General features: G+C 33.7%; 2 protein-coding genes across 3 annotated transcripts; both read left to right on the forward strand.

Moving 5' to 3' along the window:
- Positions 1-88: 88 nt before the first annotated feature.
- On the forward strand, positions 89-8,085 carry LOC114194544 (pleiotropic drug resistance protein 1-like). Its single transcript, XM_028084854.2, has 24 exons — positions 89-570; positions 859-979; positions 1,075-1,163; positions 1,242-1,326; positions 1,442-1,601; positions 1,730-1,806; positions 1,880-1,933; positions 2,028-2,118; positions 2,220-2,521; positions 2,617-2,898; positions 3,023-3,339; positions 3,414-3,574; positions 3,649-3,752; positions 3,852-4,008; positions 4,111-4,215; positions 4,309-4,469; positions 4,618-4,950; positions 5,406-5,696; positions 5,800-5,883; positions 5,993-6,126; positions 6,406-6,633; positions 6,759-6,930; positions 7,095-7,349; positions 7,548-8,085. Exons 1-24 carry the CDS (start codon positions 251-253, stop codon positions 7,803-7,805), a joined length of 4,341 nt encoding a protein of 1,446 aa, XP_027940655.2. The 5' UTR covers positions 89-250; the 3' UTR covers positions 7,806-8,085.
- Positions 8,086-11,284: 3,199 nt separating this feature from the next.
- LOC146884084 (pleiotropic drug resistance protein 1-like) lies at positions 11,285-20,834 on the forward strand. Of its 2 annotated transcripts, XM_028084855.2 has the most exons (24): positions 11,290-11,861; positions 12,486-12,606; positions 12,688-12,776; positions 12,896-12,980; positions 13,127-13,286; positions 13,379-13,455; positions 13,563-13,616; positions 13,696-13,786; positions 13,877-14,178; positions 14,266-14,547; positions 15,107-15,423; positions 15,621-15,781; positions 15,863-15,966; positions 16,070-16,226; positions 16,311-16,415; positions 16,507-16,670; positions 16,913-17,245; positions 17,363-17,653; positions 18,200-18,283; positions 18,369-18,502; positions 18,721-18,948; positions 19,195-19,366; positions 19,704-19,958; positions 20,451-20,834. In XM_028084855.2, exons 1-24 carry the CDS (start codon positions 11,557-11,559, stop codon positions 20,706-20,708), a joined length of 4,329 nt encoding a protein of 1,442 aa, XP_027940656.2. In that variant the 5' UTR covers positions 11,290-11,556; the 3' UTR covers positions 20,709-20,834. The 2 variants fall into 2 exon arrangements, with proteins under 2 accessions (XP_085521730.1, XP_027940656.2); XM_085665604.1 differs by having other exon boundaries at positions 11,285-11,861; positions 12,486-12,776.
- The last annotated feature ends 485 nt before the right edge of the window (positions 20,835-21,319 follow it).

Below are 21,319 nucleotides of genomic sequence, written 5' to 3' on the forward strand. Positions count from 1 at the left end.
AATATCAATTGATCTTTTTATATTCGAAATAGGGGGATGTTCATATTTAGAAAAAGTAAGGTGAACTTTAGAAAGTGTATGTAGAGTATGTTATAGTGAAGTGATAGTGCTGCATAAATAACTAAATACCAAGGCAAATACATTGTTCAGAGAGAGGAACAAACATCATCTTGTGACATGAGATTGAAGAAGAAGAAGATGCTGAAGGTTTGGTATCAGTGAAAGCTAAGTTCTGGTTTGTGTGAGATCAATGGAGGGAAGTGGCATATCCAGAGTTGACAGTGCAAGAAGCAGTGGTTCTAAGATATGGAGGAATAACAGCATGGATGTTTTCTCAACTTCTGAACGTGAAGATGATGAAGAAGCTCTCAAATGGGCAGCAATAGAGAGACTCCCCACGTATCTTCGCATTCAGAGAAGTATTCTCAACAATGAAGATGGTAAAGGGAGAGAGGTTGACATCAAACAACTAGGCCTCACAGAGAGGAAGATCATTGTGGAGAGGCTTGTGAAGATAGCAGAAGAGGACAATGAAAGGTTCTTGCTGAAACTCAGAGAGAGAATGGACAGGTTAGAGTTTTGTTTTTGAATGAAAGCACCACTTTTTTTGCAGCATGCATTCAAACAAAAGCTGATTTGTTTACCCTTTTGAAAATGAAAACATGGCCTATTGAAGCATAGTTTCTTTCTGAAAATATCTCAAAAGGGTCACGGTGTTGTATGCAACTTTCCTTTAGTATCAAGGATTGCTACAAAACTGTGTCAGTAACTGCAATTTAAGGCCTTGATTCTCGGTGGATTTGAGACTATATTGAGATTTGAGATGCTTGTGATTGATCTGTTGGACTGAATATGCAGAGTTGGGCTTGATATTCCGACAATAGAAGTTAGATTTGAGCATGTTAATGTGGAAGCACAGGTTTATGTTGGAGGACGATCCTTGCCTTCAATGCTGAACTTCTTCGCTAATGTAATTGAGGTATTTCGATATAGCACATGCTGTTTCTGTAGTGTTTTTTTTCTTGGTTTATCTCTGGTCGTTTAATTATGAAACCACCTCTTCCTTTTGCCAAGGGATTCTTACATTGTCTTCACATAATTCCAAGTCCAAAGAAACCGTTACATATACTTCAGAATGTCAGTGGAATCATAAAGCCTCGAAGGTGAACTCAATTCTTACTGTTTTTTTTTTTTCATTGTATGATTATGTATTGATTTTACTAAAATAGCACCTTTTGCAGAATGACATTGCTTTTGGGACCACCAGGTTCTGGAAAGACAACTTTGCTATTGGCATTAGCTGGAAAACTTGGTAAAGATTTGAAAGTAAGAAAACAAACTTTAATTATGATAACTATGAGAGAATAACTCACATAATTCATAATTATTACTACTATAGCTTGCATTTGAGTGACTGATATAATTGGTGATGGAACCTCAGCATTATGGGAGAGTCACATACAACGGATATGAGCTTGAAGAGTTTGTGCCACAAAGGACATCAGCATATATAAGTCAACATGATAACCACATTGGAGAAATGACTGTGAGAGAAACACTGGCTTTCTCAGCTAGATGTCAAGGGGTTGGACAGAATTATGGTTTGTTGCTTCATTTTCAGGAATAAAATCATAGTTAAAAAAAGCAATACAAAATACCTTTTAACCGAATATCATCTCAACAATCTTAAATTCTCAAAATCAGAGTTTTGAATTTAACTTCGTTACAGAAATGTTGGCTGAGCTACTAAGAAGAGAGAAACAAGCAAAGATTAAACCAGATCCTGATATTGATGCCTATATGAAGGTGAGAAAATAAAAAAAAGGTTTGACAAAGAACTTTGTTTGAAATTCTGAACTCATAGGATCATATTGTGTAGGCTGCAGCATTAGGAAGACAGAGAACGAGGGTAGTCACTGATTACATTCTTAAGGTAAGAGTTCAGATTCATCAGATAAAGAAAATATTGATGGTTTCTGAAGAAACAGCATAATATTTTTCATGTTTTCCCTTTTTAAATGGTGTAGATTTTGGGACTTGAAGTGTGTGCCGACATTATGGTAGGAGATGGAATGATAAGAGGTATCTCAGGAGGGCAGAAAAAGAGAGTCACAACAGGTAGTTTCTGTTTATCAATAACAGCATGAAAAATAACTTAAATCAAGAATTGGGAACCTATAAAGTGCTTGATTACTAAAAGTTTCTGCGTAATAATGAAGGGGAGATGCTGGTTGGACCTATAAAGGTGTTGTTCATGGATGAGATATCAACTGGTTTGGACAGTTCCACAACTTTTCAGATAGTGAACTCCATCCAACAATCTATCCATATTCTGAATGGAACTGCACTTGTTTCTCTGCTACAGCCAGCACCAGAAACTTATGGACTATTTGACGATATAATACTGTTAACAGATGGGCAAATTGTGTATCAAGGACCAAGAGAAAATGTACTCGAGTTTTTTGAATCTATGGGTTTCAAGTGTCCTGAAAGAAAAGGAGTAGCTGACTTCCTACAAGAAGTATGAGTGTGATTCACTTGGTGTTGGTTTTAAGGATTTTCTTGTTCATATTTTATGGAATTAAGGTTAATTTTGTTCTTGTGGGGCTGCAACAGGTTACATCAAAAAAGGATCAGTGGCAATATTGGGCACGTAAAGATGAACCTTACAGCTTTGTCACTGTCAAGGATTTCGCTGAATCATTCCAATTATTTCACATAGGTCAAAAACTAGGAGAGGAACTAGCCACTCCATTTGACAAGTCTAAATGCCATCCAAATGCATTGACCACAAAGAAGTATGGTGTTAACAAGAAGGAGCTGCTGAGGGCTTGTGCTAGCAGAGAATTTTTGCTTATGAAGAGAAATTCGTTTGTCTACATATTCAAAGTCACACAAGTGAGAAACATTCAATCACTAATTCTGTTCATATTATCTAATTTGAAACTAAAATTTTGTGTCTCCTTTTCTTCTTGTCTTTTTCTTTTGGATCCTTATTCATGTGTTGATCCTTTGTTTTCAGCTTGTCTATTTAGCTGTCATGACAACAACATTATTTCTACGAACTAAGATGCATCACGAGACTGTGGAGGATGGAGGAACTTACATGGGTGCTCTTTTCTTCGCAGTCACGGTAGCAATGTTCAATGGAATATCAGAGCTAAATATGGCCATTATGAAACTTCCTGTCTTTTACAAGCAAAGGGACCTTCTTTTCTATCCTGCATGGGCTTATTCTATTCCACCATGGATTCTCAAAATACCTATAACCCTTATAGAAGTAGCTATTTGGGAAGGAATCTCTTACTATGCCATTGGCTTTGATCCAAATTTTTTAAGGCAAGAAGCCACAACATCATCAATTAAGCTTCTGGTTATTCATTTTGGAATCTAATGAGAAGTTCTACTGGCAGGCTTTTGAAGCAGTACTTGATACTTCTGTGCATTAATCTGATGGCATCTTCGATGTTTCGGTTGATGGCTGCATTAGGAAGGGATGTTATAGTTGCAAACACTGTTGGAGGGTTTGCATTACTTGTAGTTCTGGTTTTGGGAGGATTTGTGATCTCGCGAGGTAAGAAAAATGGTAACTTGAAATTTGGTTTATGTAATGAAACCTTTTTATGATAAATTTGTTCTTTGTACCAGAGGATGTGCACAAATGGTTTGTGTGGGGTTACTGGTCCTCACCTCTGATGTATGGACAGAATGCCATAGCTGTGAATGAGTTTCTTGGTCATAGTTGGAAAAAGGTAACACTCTTTGTTTGCAATGGTTAACATATTTCATGAGAAACAATGAGCCTTGGAAAGTTAGATATATATTTATGAGATGATTTGTTGATGCCGTAGGTTGCTCCAAATTCCAACGAAACATTAGGAGTTTTGATACTGAAAACTCGTGGACTTTTTCCAGAAGCTTATTGGTACTGGATTGGAGTAGGAGCATTAATTGGTTATGTATTTCTGTTTAATTTTCTGTTCACCTTGGCTTTGCAATATCTGAGTCGTAAGTCCCATCTTCATGCATCTTTTAACTGAGAAATTTACTTGGATCATTTTATATAACCACAGACTTAATTTGTTCTCATTGAACATGTTTCTTCTGCAGCATTTGGAAAGGATCAAGCAGGGCTATCCCAAGAGACATTGCTGGAGAGAAATGCTTCAACAAGTGAAGAGTTAATTCAATTAACGAATGAAAAGAGCTCCTCTGGTGAGTCCTTGAGCACAAGTTACAGTTTCTCCATTTTCAGCTTGTGCTTTGGTGTATTGAGGCCATAACCTATTGAATGTGATGACAAGTCAGAAATAAAGATGGTAGATGAAGCAAGTATGTCATCGAGGTCATTTTCTGGAAGAGTTAGTGATGACAAGACTAACAGAAGTGGAAGGAGGGGTATGGTTCTTCCTTTTCAACCTTTATCCCTCACTTTTGATGAGATCAAGTATTCTATAGACATGCCACAGGTACTTTATTTTCAAGTGAAATCTTCCCATTTATATTTTAGAGCCTACTTCAACTTTTTTTGCTCCAAGTGGACAAGGAAATTGCTATAGCACTAAACTTTGTCTGATATTTGTGGAAAAATAATTAGAACTGTTGTATTGATTGTAGGAAATGAAACAGCAAGGAGTTTTTGAGGAACGTCTAGAACTTTTGAAGGGTGTTAGTGGTGTCTTTAGGCCAGGAGTACTAACAGCTCTGATGGGCGTAAGTGGTGCTGGTAAGACTACTTTGATGGATGTTCTAGCTGGAAGGAAAACTGGTGGATATATTGAAGGGAACATCACAATATCTGGATACATAAAGAGGCAAGAAACATTTGCAAGAATCTCAGGATACTGTGAACAATTTGATATTCACTCACCCAATGTTACAGTTTATGAATCTTTGCTATATTCGGCCTGGCTTCGTTTACCTGGTGAAGTTGATCGCGCAACTAGAAAGGTACAACTTTCTTCTGTCTAAATTGAAACAGGAAACTCATCACTTAAGTCCTGAAAGAATGATCAGGTTCTCTCATGAAAACTTCTCTAAGTACAGAGAAAAGAAGAAAGAAAAATGATCCATAAACTAAAATTAGTTTCGGTATGCTAAAATTAGCTTATAACTTCTACGTATCATTTGATGTATAAATTGATTTGTAGAAGTTATAATCTAGTTTTAACAGAATAAATTGATTTGTAGAAGTTATAATCTAGTTTTAACAGAAGAAGAAACTAATCTTGGTTTTTCTTCGTACTTTTCTCTTGTAGAAGTGTTTATGAAGAAGTTTCCTTAATATTGACCGTCTCTCTTCACCATATCTTATTACTTGCAACGATTTAGTACACTTGTTGTCATCACATCATGCATAAAGACATAATATCTTGTAAACTTGAACTCCATTCAATGAGTTGTAGATGTTCTTGGAGGAAGTCATGGAGCTAGTTGAGCTTAACTCAATAAGAGGAGCACTTGTTGGCTTACCAGGAGAGACTGGTCTTTCAACTGAGCAGCGCAAGAGGCTTACAATTGCTGTTGAACTTGTAGCCAACCCATCAATAATTTTCATGGATGAGCCAACCTCAGGTCTTGATGCTAGAGCAGCTGCAATTGTAATGAGAACTGTGAGGAACACTGTGAACACAGGACGAACTGTGGTTTGCACCATCCACCAGCCAAGTATTGATATATTTGATGCATTTGATGAGGTAAGTACTAACTAGTCTTCACATTGAGGTTAAATTCAGTGTAAGCCACCCTTTTGGAAACTGTGTTTCAAAGAATGAAGTATTTCCATCTCCACTTTTTCAGCTGCTACTTTTGAAATTGGGAGGAGAGCAAATATATGCTGGTCCATTAGGCCGCCACTGTTCCCATCTGATTCAGTACTTTGAGGTGAATCTCTGGTGTAAATGAGATTCAACACACAACACACATATAAACATAAGTTGCTTCTGTAGCATTATAAATATAGCATATTCACTATAGTGCATGATTGATATAGGCTATTGAAGGAGTTCCTAAGATCAAGGATGGTTATAACCCTGCAACCTGGATGTTGGAAGTAACATCAGCAGGAACAGAAGCAAGTCTTAAGGTCAACTTCACCAATGTGTACAGAAACTCAGAACTATATCGGTTAGACTTCCAACACTCACATATTAGAATCAGTAGCTGTTTGGTTTCTTTTCACTTTTCCTTTTTGTGTTTCTAACTCTCACTATCTGTTTCAACCTTCTCTTTTCAATTTTATATACATTACTATCATTCTTTTGTGTGGTTCAACTTTCCAAACATCTGTTTGGAAAGTGAACACAAGTGTGTTCTCAAAGTAAATGGACTCAATTGTTGATGATTTTAATGTGGTTGTTTATCAAGATTTTGATCAATCACTTACTGATGCTTCTAATTGTATAGGAGAAACAAAGAATTGGTCCAAGAGCTTAGTATACCACCTCAAGGTTCAAAAGATCTACACTTTGATAGTCAGTATTCACAGACTTTGGTAGCCCAATGTAAAGCTTGTCTATGGAAACAACATTTATCATACTGGAGGAATACATCATATACTGCAGTTAGACTCCTATTCACAATACTAATAGCATTGTTATTTGGGATCATATTTTGGGACATTGGCCTGAAAAGGTATGTGAAAAAGCAAACAATGCATGGAGATAATATAAACAAAGTGATGTGAAAATGAAATTCAAAACAAATATTATCTATCACCTAGATGGTTATTAATAACTGCATAATAATGAAAATCACAGGAGAAAAGAGCAAGATCTTTTCAATGCTATGGGCTCAATGTATGCTGCAGTTACCTTCATTGGAGTACAAAATGCTACCTCAGTGCAGCCTATAATAGCTGTAGAGAGAACAGTTTTTTACAGAGAGAGAGCTGCCGGAATGTATTCAGCTTTGCCATATGCAATTGCACAGGTAAAGTAGTAACACACTTTTTCTACTCCACACACTGTTGATTAAAATTTTGAGTTTTTTTATGCATACATATCTGTCATACTTCAAACTGCAAAGCAACAACAAAAGCTAATAGATCATTGAACTGTAAAAGTTGAACTCTAATAATTGTTTTGTATTTGCAGGTTATTATTGAACTTCCTCACATCTTGGTTCAGACCCTGATGTATGGGATTATAGTGTATGCCATGATGGGATTCGATTGGACCACATCAAAGTTCTTGTGGTTTCTTTTCTTCATGTTCTTCACTTTCTTATACTTCACCTTATATGGTATGATGACCATGGCCATCACCCCCAATGCACATGTTGCTGCCATATTGTCCAGTGCATTCTTTGCAATATGGAGTCTTTTCTCAGGCTTCGTCATTCCCTTATCTGTGAGTCACACAACCTTGTTTAAATTTTTTTTTTCTTATATGTCACTGCTCACTCTAAAACAAAATGCCACTTCCTAATGGTTACTTGGGTTTGCTTTCTTTTATCAAACACCCTGTAAGCATAGAAGTTGTGAATTTAAAGTAAGAGTTTGAAGCATATTTACAAGCAAACACTCTTTTTTACTGTAACAATTTCAGAGAATACCAATATGGTGGAAATGGTACTATTGGATTTGCCCTGTTGCATGGACCTTGAATGGATTGGTGGCTTCTCAATATGGAGATGACATGCACAAGCTTGAGAATGGCCAAAGGGTTGAAGAATTTGTGAAGAACTATTTTGGGTTTGAACATGATTTTCTTGGAGTGGTGGCAATTGTTGTGGCTGGTTTCTCACTTTTGTTTGCACTCATCTTTGCCTTTGGAATCAAAGTGTTCAACTTCCAAAAAAGATGAAATCATCACAATGCTTCTCACTCTAGATCATACAACTATACCCAATTTTTATGAACATTTTAGCTAGTAAAAAAAAATGGTGTTTATATACATTTGTCAAAATCCTAGATCATCTTTACCTCTAGAATTGGCCCTAAATTAATAGTATTACTTGATTTTATGAGTTGTCATTAATTTTTGTCATCATCTTGTAATTTAATATATTGCTCATAAAGAACCATTATTGTATCATATGTCATGAATATTGACATGCAAGCATTTAATTTAAATTTTTATGACATGTCACTTTCTAAGTTATAGTTTAAAATAGTATTCTTGTCTTAATAACTTCTTTTATATATTTAGATTTTGAAGAACACTGAAAGATTGCTCAAACTCCAATATTTTACTCCAAATGGACTCCTAATTAACCTAACTTTATTTTATGTTGGGTTTTGTTGAAAAGGAAAGTGGGAATCGATACACCCAATATTACCTTTTGCCACAAACTTTTCATTTCATAAAATATAGTTGAATTTAAATATAAGAAAATTAAGTTATGCATAATAGATTTAAATATGAATAAATTTAACCTTTTAATGGTATTAATCTTAAAATATTCATGATAACAAGATAATTAGAAATAGATATTTTTTAATTAAAATTATTAAATTTAACAATGTAATATTTACCACTTTTGAAGTATCAGTTGTTTAAATAAGAAATCATAATTTTCACCACTTTTAAAAATAGAACCTTAAGTGTTTGTAATTCTTTCTGTCATTGAATTTTATTATTTTCGTAGATAGATTCTTAAAACACCTCTCCATGATTAAATTCTTTCACGTTATCCTAAAACATGTTTTTATGTTGGAAATTCAACACAAACAAATGTTATTTACAGTCTTGTCAAACCAAAATTCATTCAACAATTTAATCAATATATCACCTACTCTATCCTTGAAGGTTTGAAAAATGTTGATAAGAAAATTAGGTTTGAAAAATATTACTGAGGAGATATAACAAGTTGAGGTGGTTTGAGACAAAAAAAAAAAAAAACAAAGTTATGAAACAAAATTATGAGAGGATATTGGAGATGACTACATGATTAAGAAGTTTAACCAATTATATTTAAATTCTAGCATTGATTGTTTCCAACTTTCATGAAAAAAATAATAGAAAAAGTGAAAGGAGACTAGAAGACTTAAAAAATGATATCAGTTGATAAAAAATTTGCACTTTTAAATTAACAATAAGGATTATCAAAAGTTTTCTTAAAAATTTAGAGAGAATTTATTTAACCAAGCATAAAATTTAATTTCAAAACTTATGACTTCCCTTTTCACAAGATCTCAAACTTGGTTAACAATATTTATTTCATGATAAACAAAGTCCTAAGTTATTTATTGAGAATACATTTCCATTTGTTATAAAATTCAAAAGATTTGTATTCTATTTTTAATAAACTCATATCAATATTACAAATAAAATTATATTAACATCAAACATAAAGTTATATTTCGTCATAACTTTCATTTTTCACTAAAGTTCATATTCACTAACTGAATTGAATTTTCTTCTTCCTATAATTTTTGCATATGCATGAATTCCTTCAATTCTTCGGCCTGTCCTCCAAACATATCTATATATAATTATATTTCATATTTAAAACTAAAATGTTTTGAATCTTTATGAATGAATTGATTTTAACTTTAATTTCTTTAAAATGTACTAGTATATTATTGTCGTAAAAGAAATGGATTTGGATTTGAATTTCTATAAAATATTCTTGATATAGTTACTTAAACTTTTATTCAACACAGAAAAATGTCACAAAATACTTAAAAACATAATCATATCTAATTTAATAAAAACAAAAACAAAAGGAAGCTGATAAAACTCAGAGAGATTACTTATGCACTCTGATTTTTTTTATATTTTATATTTTGATATATACATGTACACACACACACACATATATATATATATATATATATATATATATATATATATATATATATATATATATATATATATATATATTATAATTTAATAATATTATAAAAGTGTTTTATATTTTGAAATCTAAATAGTTATATTTAGTTTGTATTTATTTATTAATAAAATATTTTATTCTGATTGTTCTGAAAACAATAACCTAGTTTACTTTAAAAAAAAATCCATATAGTTTTTGTAGTTTTATCATAAAGATTATATTCATTTATCTTTAAAGAATCGAATATTATATATTTTTTAATAAATTTTTATCATCTATTAATTTAAAAACAATAAAAAAATGCTCTATTATCTACTATATTATATGATTTATTACAATAAATTATTTGAGAGTTAAAAATTATTTATTAACATTTGTCTACGCTATTTTTTTTTTTCACATTGTACCCATTAGGGATGGCAACGGGTCGGGTTGGGTACGGACAGTGCCTATCCGCAACCCGACCCGTCAAAAAAAAAATCCGTCCGCTATCCGCCCGTTTATCCGTCGGATATCCGCTTAAAAAATACCCACGAATATTTTTAAAATTCACGGGTACCCGTGGAACCCGATATCCGCAAATATTTAAAAAATTATATATTTTATAAATTTTTTAATATAAAATTATAAAAATAAAATTTAAATTAAATTAAATTATAATTATAATTAAATTTGACAGAATTAAATATACTGTTAATTTTAATTTTAGTTAAATTTAACTTAATAAAATATAAATTAAATTTTAATTTTAATTTTTTGCATAGTGGATACCCGCGGATACAGATAATATGATGTCTGTACCCGACCCGTTTATAAGCGGGTATTAAAATACCCGCGGATAGTAACTATACGCCGCAGACACGGGCACGGATATTTTTGTCATCCCATACCCATAGTTTTTCTAATTTTATTCTCACTTAGTTAACCTAAATACTAGTTTTTATTATAAATATAAATAATGGAACAAAAAAATTGTGACATGTTAAAACTGCTATCAGTATTTGTAATATTTAATCTTCAAAGAAGTTTCATTTGTTGTATTTTTGTGTGTGTATTTATACATGATGATAATTATATTTAACACTTTAGATTTCTGTGTAAACAAGTATTTTCGTTGACTAGTCTTAACCAGAAAAGTCCCCACTAATTTACCTTAGAAATTAGCATTTGGTTTGAAATCAATGAAACCATGAATATTTAATTTGATTCTATTACATCTTTGATCGGCACTGTGCACGTATATCCAACACTATAAGACAATATATCATCGTTGAAATCGTTGAGTTCTCACTTCCAAGAGTACACAATAATATGAACTGTGCTTAAAAGAAACAATATAGAGTCATCAAAATTCTGAGGGAACCCTATCCACGAGATAATCATGCACATTTCTTAAAGCTAAAAGAGTTTGAGAAAACTGAGTTTGAGTGTGGAAAAATATAACCATAGTTTACTACAAAAATTTTTGTGTCTTTGTCCACCAACAGCTTGTGTTATTGCCAAACACAAAATGACAGATAAAGTCTTTGACAGTCACGAAGTTTTACTGTTAGAGTGCAACTACTACTGATGCCATGCTTTGTTTTCATCTCTCTTTTCCTTTATCCATTCAATCATCAAGTGTGAACCCCTCTTGAGATCCCTCTATAAATTCCAACAAACATGGATTCATTCTTCAAAAGCCATTCATATAAGAGAGAAAAAGGCACTCTTGTGTTCTAACAACATGGTGTAAGGTTTAGTTTTGTATGACTGGTGTTGCTTTGTGTGAGATCAATGGAGGGTAGTGAGACACAGAGAGTGAGAGGGTTTGACATGTGGAGGAGCCATTGCATGGGGGTTTTCTCAACTTCTGAACGAGAAGAAGATGAGGAAACTCTCAAGTGTGTGGCAATAGAGAGACTTCTTGCAAGGGCATGCACCAAGAGAAGTGTGGTCAACCAAGTGGAAGGGAAAGCAGAAGAGGTTGACACCAAGCAATTGGAGTTATCAGAGAGAAAGAGCCTTCTAGATAGACTTGTGAAGATAGCAGAAGAAGATAATGAGAGGTTCTTGTTGAAGCTCAGGGAAAGGATGGACAGGTGAGTCTCTGCAGGATTCATCATTCACATTTTCTGTCCGTTTTTATTTCTTTCCATTACAAAGTTGTCATATCATGTTTTTTGTTGTTCCATTTTCAACAAAATGAATTAACTCATTTTAACTAGACATATAAACTTGATTCATTTTACAGTTTTATTTTCTTTTCCGGTGTGTACTTGGTGTGTACTTACTTGAGAAGTTTATATGTTAGTAATCTCACATCGATTAAAGATAAGATCAATTTACAATATATATTTAAGTGGGTCCAAATTTTATCTTACAAACTGATTTTGTAAGATTGAGTTACACTTGAAATTCGCTTCTTAAATAGACTTCTTATTTATTTTCTGTATTCACATTTTTTATAGAAAACACTAAAAGCAGGCTTATTTTTCCATATTTCACATTTTCTTATGTAAATTTTTGCAAATTAGGTGATGATTTTGTATTAAAAGTGAAACATAAGCTAAAATCAGAAAACATTTTCACAAACTCTACAGAAAGTTACCTCAAAAGAGGAACTAAATTGTTGTGTAACTTGAGAGCTGAAGCATACTGTCTGTTGAAAGCCTCAAAATCCTAAATTTGATTAAGATGTGTTTGCTATGTTAAACTAAACTCAGAGTTGGGCTTGAAATTCCAACAATTGAAGTTCGATTTGAGCATATAAATGTTGAAGCACAAGTTTATGTTGGAAGCAGAGCATTGCCTACAGTACTCAACTTCTTTGTGAATGTGCTTGAGGTAATTCAAATCTCACACATGGTTACTTTATTCATATACTGGTTTTCATCTATTTATTTTTCCGGTCTTTCTTTTGTTCAGGGCTTCTTAAATTCTCTTCACATAATTAAAAGTCCAAAGAAACCGTTACACATCCTTCAGAATGTTAGTGGAATCATAAAGCCTAAAAGGTGAATTCGAATTCAAGAAAATCTCCTTTGTTATTTTTCAATTTTTTTACCTTGCTGAAAAAACTCATTGTAAATGAAAAGCTAGATATTTTCTTGTTCTGATGATGAGCTTTTTGCAGAATGGCATTGCTTTTAGGGCCACCAGGATCTGGAAAAACCACATTGCTGTTGGCATTGGCTGGAAGACTTGGTAAAGATTTGAAAGTAAGGAAACCAATTTTAGTACTAAAATTTTTGAAAGAATAACTTGATATTAATTATATCTCTCTAATTATAAAGTAAGTAACCATAGTTTTAGTTGAGCAATTCCTGAATTATATTAATTAATATCATTGGAGATGAAACCTCAGCATTCTGGGAGAGTAACATACAATGGACATGGGCTTGAGGAATTTGTGCCACAAAGGACATCAGCTTACATAAGTCAACATGATAATCACATTGGAGAAATGACTGTGAGAGAAACACTGGCTTTCTCAGCAAGATGTCAAGGGATTGGACAGAATTATGGTAATTGTGAACAAAAGAATGCACAAACCTTTTAAACATAGCTAAAAAAAATAGTGTTCTTAATCAGAACTTTAAAATTTACTACTTTACAGAGGTGTTGACTGACCTGCTTAGAAGAGAGAAGGAAGCAAACATTGAAGCAGATCCTGATGTTGATGCATACATGAAGGTGAGAAACAAGATAGAAAAGAAAGCCTTGAATCTTTATGTTTGAAACGGAGAGCACACTGAATTTTGAAGAAGCTTCATTGTTTCATTACTTGTTGTTCATTGCAGGCAGCAGCACTAGAAGGGCAGCAGAACAGTGTGGTTATTGACTACATTCTTAAGGTAAAAGTCCAGACTCATCAGATATAAAAGACTAGTGAAACAAGAAAAGTTTCACATATTCTCTTATGGAATGTTGCAGATTTTGGGACTTGAAGTGTGTGCTGACATTATGGTAGGAGATGAAATGATAAGAGGTATCTCAGGAGGGCAGAAAAAGAGACTCACTACAGGTAGACTCTATTTGGCAAGAAAAAACATGAGAAAATGAAACTTATGAAATGATGTTTATTGAATAAAATTGCTTGATGAATAATGCTTAGGGGAGATGATGGTTGGACCTATAAGGGTGTTGTTCATGGATGAGATATCAACTGGTTTGGACAGTTCCACAACTTTTCAGATTGTCAACTCTATCCGGCAATCCATCCATATTCTGAATGGAACTGCACTTGTGAGCTTATTACAGCCAGCACCAGAAACTTATGAACTATTTGATGATATAATATTATTAACAGATGGGCAAATTGTGTACCAAGGACCAAGAGAAAATGTACTAGAGTTTTTTGAATCAATGGGTTTCAAGTGTCCTGAAAGAAAAGGAGTTGCTGACTTCTTACAAGAAGTATGAGTGTGATTCACTTAATCTTTTCAAAAATTTCCTTTGCTTTTGTAAAGATAGAGTAAATTTTGTTCTCTTCATGTGCGATAGGTGACATCAAGAAAAGATCAATGGCAATATTGGGCAGATAAAGATGAACCGTATAGCTTTGTCACTGTCAAGGATTTTGCTGAAGCCTTCCAGTCATTTCACATAGGTAAACAACTTGGAGATGAAATGGAAAATCCTTTTGACAAGTCTAAGTGCCATCCAAATGCATTGACCACAAAGAATTATGGTGTTAACAAGAAAGAGCTGTTGAGGGCTTGTGCTAGCAGAGAATTGTTGCTTATGAAGCGAAATTCCTTTGTCTACATATTCAAAGCCACACAAGTGAGTATCATTCAATCACTGATATCATTTACACAATCTGATTTTAAGCTATATTTGGAGTCTAAAAATGCTATTCAATTTATTCTTTCGTATTAAATATCTTTTTAATCCCTAAATTTGGACGCAAAACTGAAATTCGTCTTTGTCTCAAATTTTGATACAGTTTAATCCTCAAACTTTAAAAGTAAATAAATATAGTACTTCTAATCCAATTACATGATTTTTTTTTGTTTGACCGGTTAAATGGCATTTAGGCTGGCGTTTAAGCTGTTTGTACCATTTAGCATGTTCTAGCTTAAATACTAATCTAGAACACCATTTAACATACAAAAGAAAGTTGATTTTTTATGGGTTAAAATGACTATATGTATTCCTTTTTAAGTTTGGACTAAAATATATCAAAAGTTGGAATGGAGACGAATTCTAATTTCACAGTTACTAAAAGCAACACATTTGATCCTATTGTTCATGAATAAAAGGTTAAACACACTGTGTCCTTTTCTTCTTGTTTTATTTGTGATTTACGTGCCCTTAAGCATGGCTTGTTCTTCCTTTTCAGCTTACCTATTTAGCTATCTTGACAACGACATTATTTCTTCGAACCAAGATGAGTCACTATACGAAGGCAGATGCAGAAACTTACATGGGTGCTCTGTTCTTCACAGTCACTGTTGCAATGTTCAATGGAATATCAGAACTGAATATGACCATCATGAAACTTCCTGTCTTTTACAAGCAAAGAGACCACCTTCTTTATCCTTCATGGGCTTATTCTCTTCCACCATGGATCCTCAAAATACCATTAACCCTTGTAGAGGTTTCCATCTGGGAATGTATCTCTTATTATGCCATTGGCTATGATCCAAATATTGTCAGGCAAGAACAAACTAAGGACTTGTCTGATTCTCTTCTTACACTTTTGTTTCAGAAAGAAGACAATTGGAAATTATTTTAGAAAATAGAAAACTGTTTCTGAAAACAATGAACAATTAAGGCCTAAATCATTTGTCCTCATTCCTCTACTATGCTATTGCTCACTCACTTTTAGAATCTAATGAGAAATCTTATTGCAGGCTTCTAAAACAGTACTTGGTAGTGTTTTGCATTAACCAGATGGCATCAGCACTGTTTCGGTTGATGGCTGCACTAGGAAGGGATATTGTGGTGGCAAACACTGCTGGCACATTTGCACTGCTTGCAGTTACAGTTTTGGGAGGATTTGTGATTTCCAGAGGTGAGAAAACGACACTGTAACCTCAAAGTTGGCTAATCTAATGAACCTTTCTTATTATAAAACTTTTATCTTTTGCATCAGAGGATGTGCACAAATGGTTTCTGTGGGGTTACTGGTCCTCACCATTGATGTATGGACAAAATGCTATAGCTGTGAATGAGTTTCTTGGGAATAGTTGGAGAAAGGTAATGAATACCCTTTGTTTTTAATAGTGAAGAAGTCCTATGAAGAAGAATGAGCTTAGAAAAATAATATTTATTTAAGATAATTGGCTGAGATATTTTTCAGGTTAGTCCTAATTCCAGTGAAACATTGGGAGTACTGATACTGAAATCTCGTGGATTTTTCCCACAAGCGTATTGGTATTGGATTGGAATAGGAGCTTTGATTGGTTATGTTTTTCTCTTCAACTTTCTCTTCACCCTGGCTTTGCAATATCTCAGTCGTAAGTGCCATCTTGAGCTGTGATTTTTAGTTGCACTTCTTTTCTGATCACAAAGGCATTCTGATAATTGAGTATGTTGCTTAGCATTCAGAAAGGATCAAGCAGGGCTATCACAAGAGAAGTTGCTTGAGAGAAATGCTTCAATGGCTGAAGAGTTCATTCAGTCTCCAACAAGAAAAAATTCTTCTGGTGAGTCCTTAAGTTCTAAGCTATAGGTTCTGTGCTTGTAACTTGAAGTTTGGAATTCAAGCCATAAATAACATAATATGATGATAAACAGATACAAAGATGGACAAAGAAGCAAGTCCATCATCCAAGTCCTTTTCTGAAGAAGTTGGTAAAAAGAACAAAGCTAGTGACAGTGAAAGGAGAGGCATGGTTCTTCCTTTTCAACCTCTATTCCTCGCTTTTGACGAGATAAGATATTCTGTAGACATGCCACAGGTACATGTTTCGATTAACTTTTCTGTTTAGTTACATATAATAGGGTAAATTATTCATTTAGTCCTTGTAGGTAACACTCATTTAGAATCGTGTAAAAAAACTTAAGTTTTAGTTCCTACAAGGGTGTATATGGATTTAAACTCTACTTTTTTATAAAACTTAAGAAGCATAGTAACAGCACATACCTATCTTTACCAGTACTTGCAAAGCTGTATGAGGACTAAAACTCAACCTTTTTGTAGGAAATGAAAAGTGAAGGAATCAGTGAGAATCGTCTTGAACTTCTGAAAGGTATTAATGGTGCTTTTAGGCCAGGGGTGCTAACAGCTCTGATGGGTGTAAGTGGTGCTGGCAAGACTACTCTACTGGATGTTCTATCTGGAAGGAAAACAAGTGGCTACATTGAAGGAAGCATCACAATATCTGGATACCCAAAGAAGCAAGAAACATTTGCTCGCATATCAGGATATTGTGAACAGCTTGATATCCACTCACCCAATGTTACAGTTTTTGAGTCCTTGCTATACTCAGCATGGCTTCGTTTATCTCCAGAAGTTGATAAAGAAACTAGAAAGGTAGCTTTAGGACAATTTTCTTTTCAAAAGAGGCATGAGTTTCATGATTTAAAACTGATTCAAATATCATAAAATTGTTCAACAATAACAACAGAAGGTCTTATTTCACTTATGCAGATGTTCATTGAGGAAGTTATGGAACTTGTAGAGCTTAATTCATTAAGAGAAGCACTTGTTGGATTGCCAGGGCAGACAGGATTGTCAACTGAACAGCGCAAGAGGCTTACAATTGCAGTTGAACTTGTGGCCAACCCATCAATAATTTTCATGGATGAGCCAACCTCTGGCCTTGATGCTAGAGCAGCTGCAATTGTGATGAGAACTGTGAGGAACACTGTGGACACAGGTCGAACTGTGGTCTGCACCATCCACCAGCCAAGTATCGATATATTTGACGCCTTTGATGAGGTAAGAAGTGTTACTGTTATGATCAAATGCATTATATGTGTTGAGAAATAGATTTTAAATCTAACTTAACCCTACAAAATCAGTTTGTATACGTCGAAAGTATGAGATTCTAGTGTGAAGTCTACAGGATATGAGACTAGCAACTATAGTAATTATCTTTAGTGATGTGATTCTTCTAAGGTTCCTATCATGCTACATATGTCTGGAAAAACTCACACACACTAAAAGAATATGCAAAGTAACTCACTTGTATTTCATTGATTGAGAATGAGCTATTATATAACTAATTACAAACGAAATATTAACAAACCAAACTAAATCTTAATCTAATCTTATCTTATCTAATATGCTATATCAAATTAAATCTTAGATACTCTAACTAACTAAAATAACAACTAACTTAAATTTAATTCACCAAATATAAAATACCCTATCACTTTGCTAAATAAAAACAACTCCATAATCTAAATATTATCTAACAAAATTAAAGATTATCCAACAACATATACGAAATAATATTAAGTACTTCAACATCAACCTTTGCAGTTGTTACTTCTGAAATTGGGAGGGGAGCAGATATATTCTGGTCCAATTGGGAGCAACTCTTCCCATCTGATCCAGTACTTTGAGGTGAGTCTCATGTCAATGAGTAAACTTTGTTGGATAATCTGTCTCATATCATGTCATTAACATATTTACATAATGATTACTATAGGCTGTTCCAGGAGTTCCTCAGATCAAAGATGGTTATAATCCAGCAACGTGGATGTTGGAAGTCACATCAGCAGCCAAAGAGGCAAGTCTTAAAATTGACTTCACAGATGTGTACAAAAATTCAGAGCTACACAGGTTAGACTCCATAGTTGCATTGCACCACTATCACTGATAACAAGTGTATGAACAACAAATATTTGGGTGGAAATAAGCAATAATTTTTGTTTCTTAAAATGTCTTGAATTAAAGCTTCATAGTCCAACAAATGTCACATATTCCTCAGCTTAGGATGTCAATGCAAAATGTTCCGAAAGATGATGAATAGGTTCTGATGCTTCCCATTTGTTAATCAGGAGAAACAAACAACTGATTCAGGAGCTTAGTGTACCATGTGAAGGTTCAAGAGATCTATACTTTCATAGTCAGCATTCACAGAGTTTCATGGCACAACTCATAGCGTGCCTATGGAAGCAACATTTGTCATATTGGCGGAACACATCATATACTGCAGTTAGACTCCTATTTACCACAACCACAGGCTTATTGTTTGGGGTGATATTTTGGGACGTTGGCTTGAAAAGGTATTTGGAAAACAAAAAGCACATCACAATGACTAAACATCTCAAATGCTTGTTCACTATTGATTTGAATGGAATTTGAAAAAGATAATATCAGAAACTTATTATACTTTTATTGATTCGTATTTTTTAATTCTTTTGACTGTAAAAACCTTCACAGGGTCGTTCTATTCCTATTAAATGGATAACTAGAGAGTGAAAATGAATTTCAAAAGAAACATTTCTCAACATTTGAAATAAAATTTGCAGGAGAAAGGAGCAAGATCTTTTTGATGCAATGGGTTCAATGTATGCTGCTGTTACCTTCATTGGGGTTGTGAATGGTGCCTCGGTGCAGCCTATAGTAGCAATTGAGAGAACAGTCTTCTACCGAGAGAGAGCTGCAGGAATGTATTCAGCTTTACCATATGCTATTTCACAGGTATTATTATTACACCAGTAGGCAAATAGGTATCACAATCTCTCAAAATAATAGTCTTAATTAACCATTAACTCAGCATTCACATTCTTACCTGATGAGTCTTTGGAGGGAGAATAACCACGGTGACACAACACTAATAAAATATGAGTTCGATCCACACATAAGAGATTGACACCACTTCCAGTGCAAAACCTTACGCACACATAAGGGATTGACATCTTCTCCGACTCAAAACCTAAAAACAATAAAAGTTATAAGTTTTCTTTCTGACTTGACACAATTTGTGGTACACACATCATGAAATTTTATAGTTGGACTTGTACATGATCAATTGCAGGTTATTATAGAGCTTCCCCACATTTTGGCTCAGGCTCTGATATATGGTATCATAGTATATGCCATGATGGGATTTGAATGGACAGCACCAAAGGTGTTTTGGAACCTCTACTACACCTACTTCAGTTTCTTATACTACACTTTCTATGGCATGATGACCATGGCCATAACTCCTAACCCACACATTGCTGCCATATTGTCCACCTCATTCTATGCAGTATGGTGCCTTTTCTCAGGCTTCATCATTCCCTTATCGGTTTGTTACACCTTTCCCTTTAACTTTTCATATATTATCAACATAGTTAATAGGTATATGCTAGTTAGTGCATCAGGAATATTGGTTATAATAACAGAACAAGTGAATTTTTTTTATTAAAAATTTGACAGCACTACACATTTATTCTGATCTTTGAAGTATTTTTGTATGTGAATTCCAATACAAAATTTATGTTTTGAATTCTCAGCTTAGAAAAATCCTAGTTATCACTATAGTATACTATAAATCAACCAAAAATTAATGCTTCAGTATAACTATAAACAACAAAAAATACTACTCTTGTTATATAAGAGACCTGATAGTACTACCAACATAAAATCTTAAAGTTTAAATTTGTTTAAAGTTATCTTAGACGATATGAGACTTTTCAAGACGTGTTATTTTCATTGGTCCAACGACATGGTTATTAGATGGTTTTTGCATGTCATAAAACTAAACAATCTTACAATACCTTACATCCCTATAATGCAGAGAATACCCATATGGTGGAAATGGTACTATTGGATTTGCCCTGTTGCATGGACCTTGTATGGATTGGTGGCTTCTCAATATGGAGATGACATGCACACACTTGAGAATGGCCAAAGGGTTGAAGAATTTGTGAAGAACTATTTTGGGTTTGAACATGATTTTCTTGGAGTGGTTGCAATTGTTGTGGCTGGTTTCTCACTTTTGTTTGCACTCATCTTTGCCTTTGGAATCAAAGTATTCAACTTCCAAAAAAGATGAAATCATCACAATGCTTATGCTCTCAAATCACTCAAAACATTCTTTGAATATGTACATTGGTCCACTTGTATTCAAATTTTGATATTTTAGTTTGAAAAATAAAACATGTACATTAATCTCTCAACACATGATGGTTGTTGTTGCATGTTAATTTTTACAGATAACAACTTTTACACATGACGTTCTTATTATGTGATCCGGAAACTACTTTTTTCTTAACTTCTTTTCAACTTTTGAAAGTTACTTTTAATTTTCAAATTGTATAATACCAATGTTTTTTTAGGAAAAAAAAATACCTTCTAAATTATACAATTTAAAACTCACTTTTAACTTTCAGATTACATGATTAAAAATATACATATTTCACAGCACAAAATTTATTTTCTACTTCTGAATCACACAATCTTAAAATAATAAAAACAGAAGTTTCTTTATATCGGGTGTGCAGGGTGAAATTTATGGAGGTGCACGAAGAAGCTGCGTGCCTTTAGAATATAAAGAAGTCCAAACAGTGTGGCTCGTTTTCAATTGGGTTGTCACTGTTTAACCTCCTAATATAGGTCTATTTTAATGGTGGAGTCAACTTCAAAAGAGAATAATAGCCCAATATT

Source organism: Vigna unguiculata, chromosome 8 (genome assembly GCF_037176805.1).
Source record: "Vigna unguiculata cultivar grain cowpea cultivar isolate G323 ecotype 2 chromosome 8, ASM3717680v1, whole genome shotgun sequence".
NCBI lineage: Eukaryota > Viridiplantae > Streptophyta > Magnoliopsida > Fabales > Fabaceae > Vigna > Vigna unguiculata.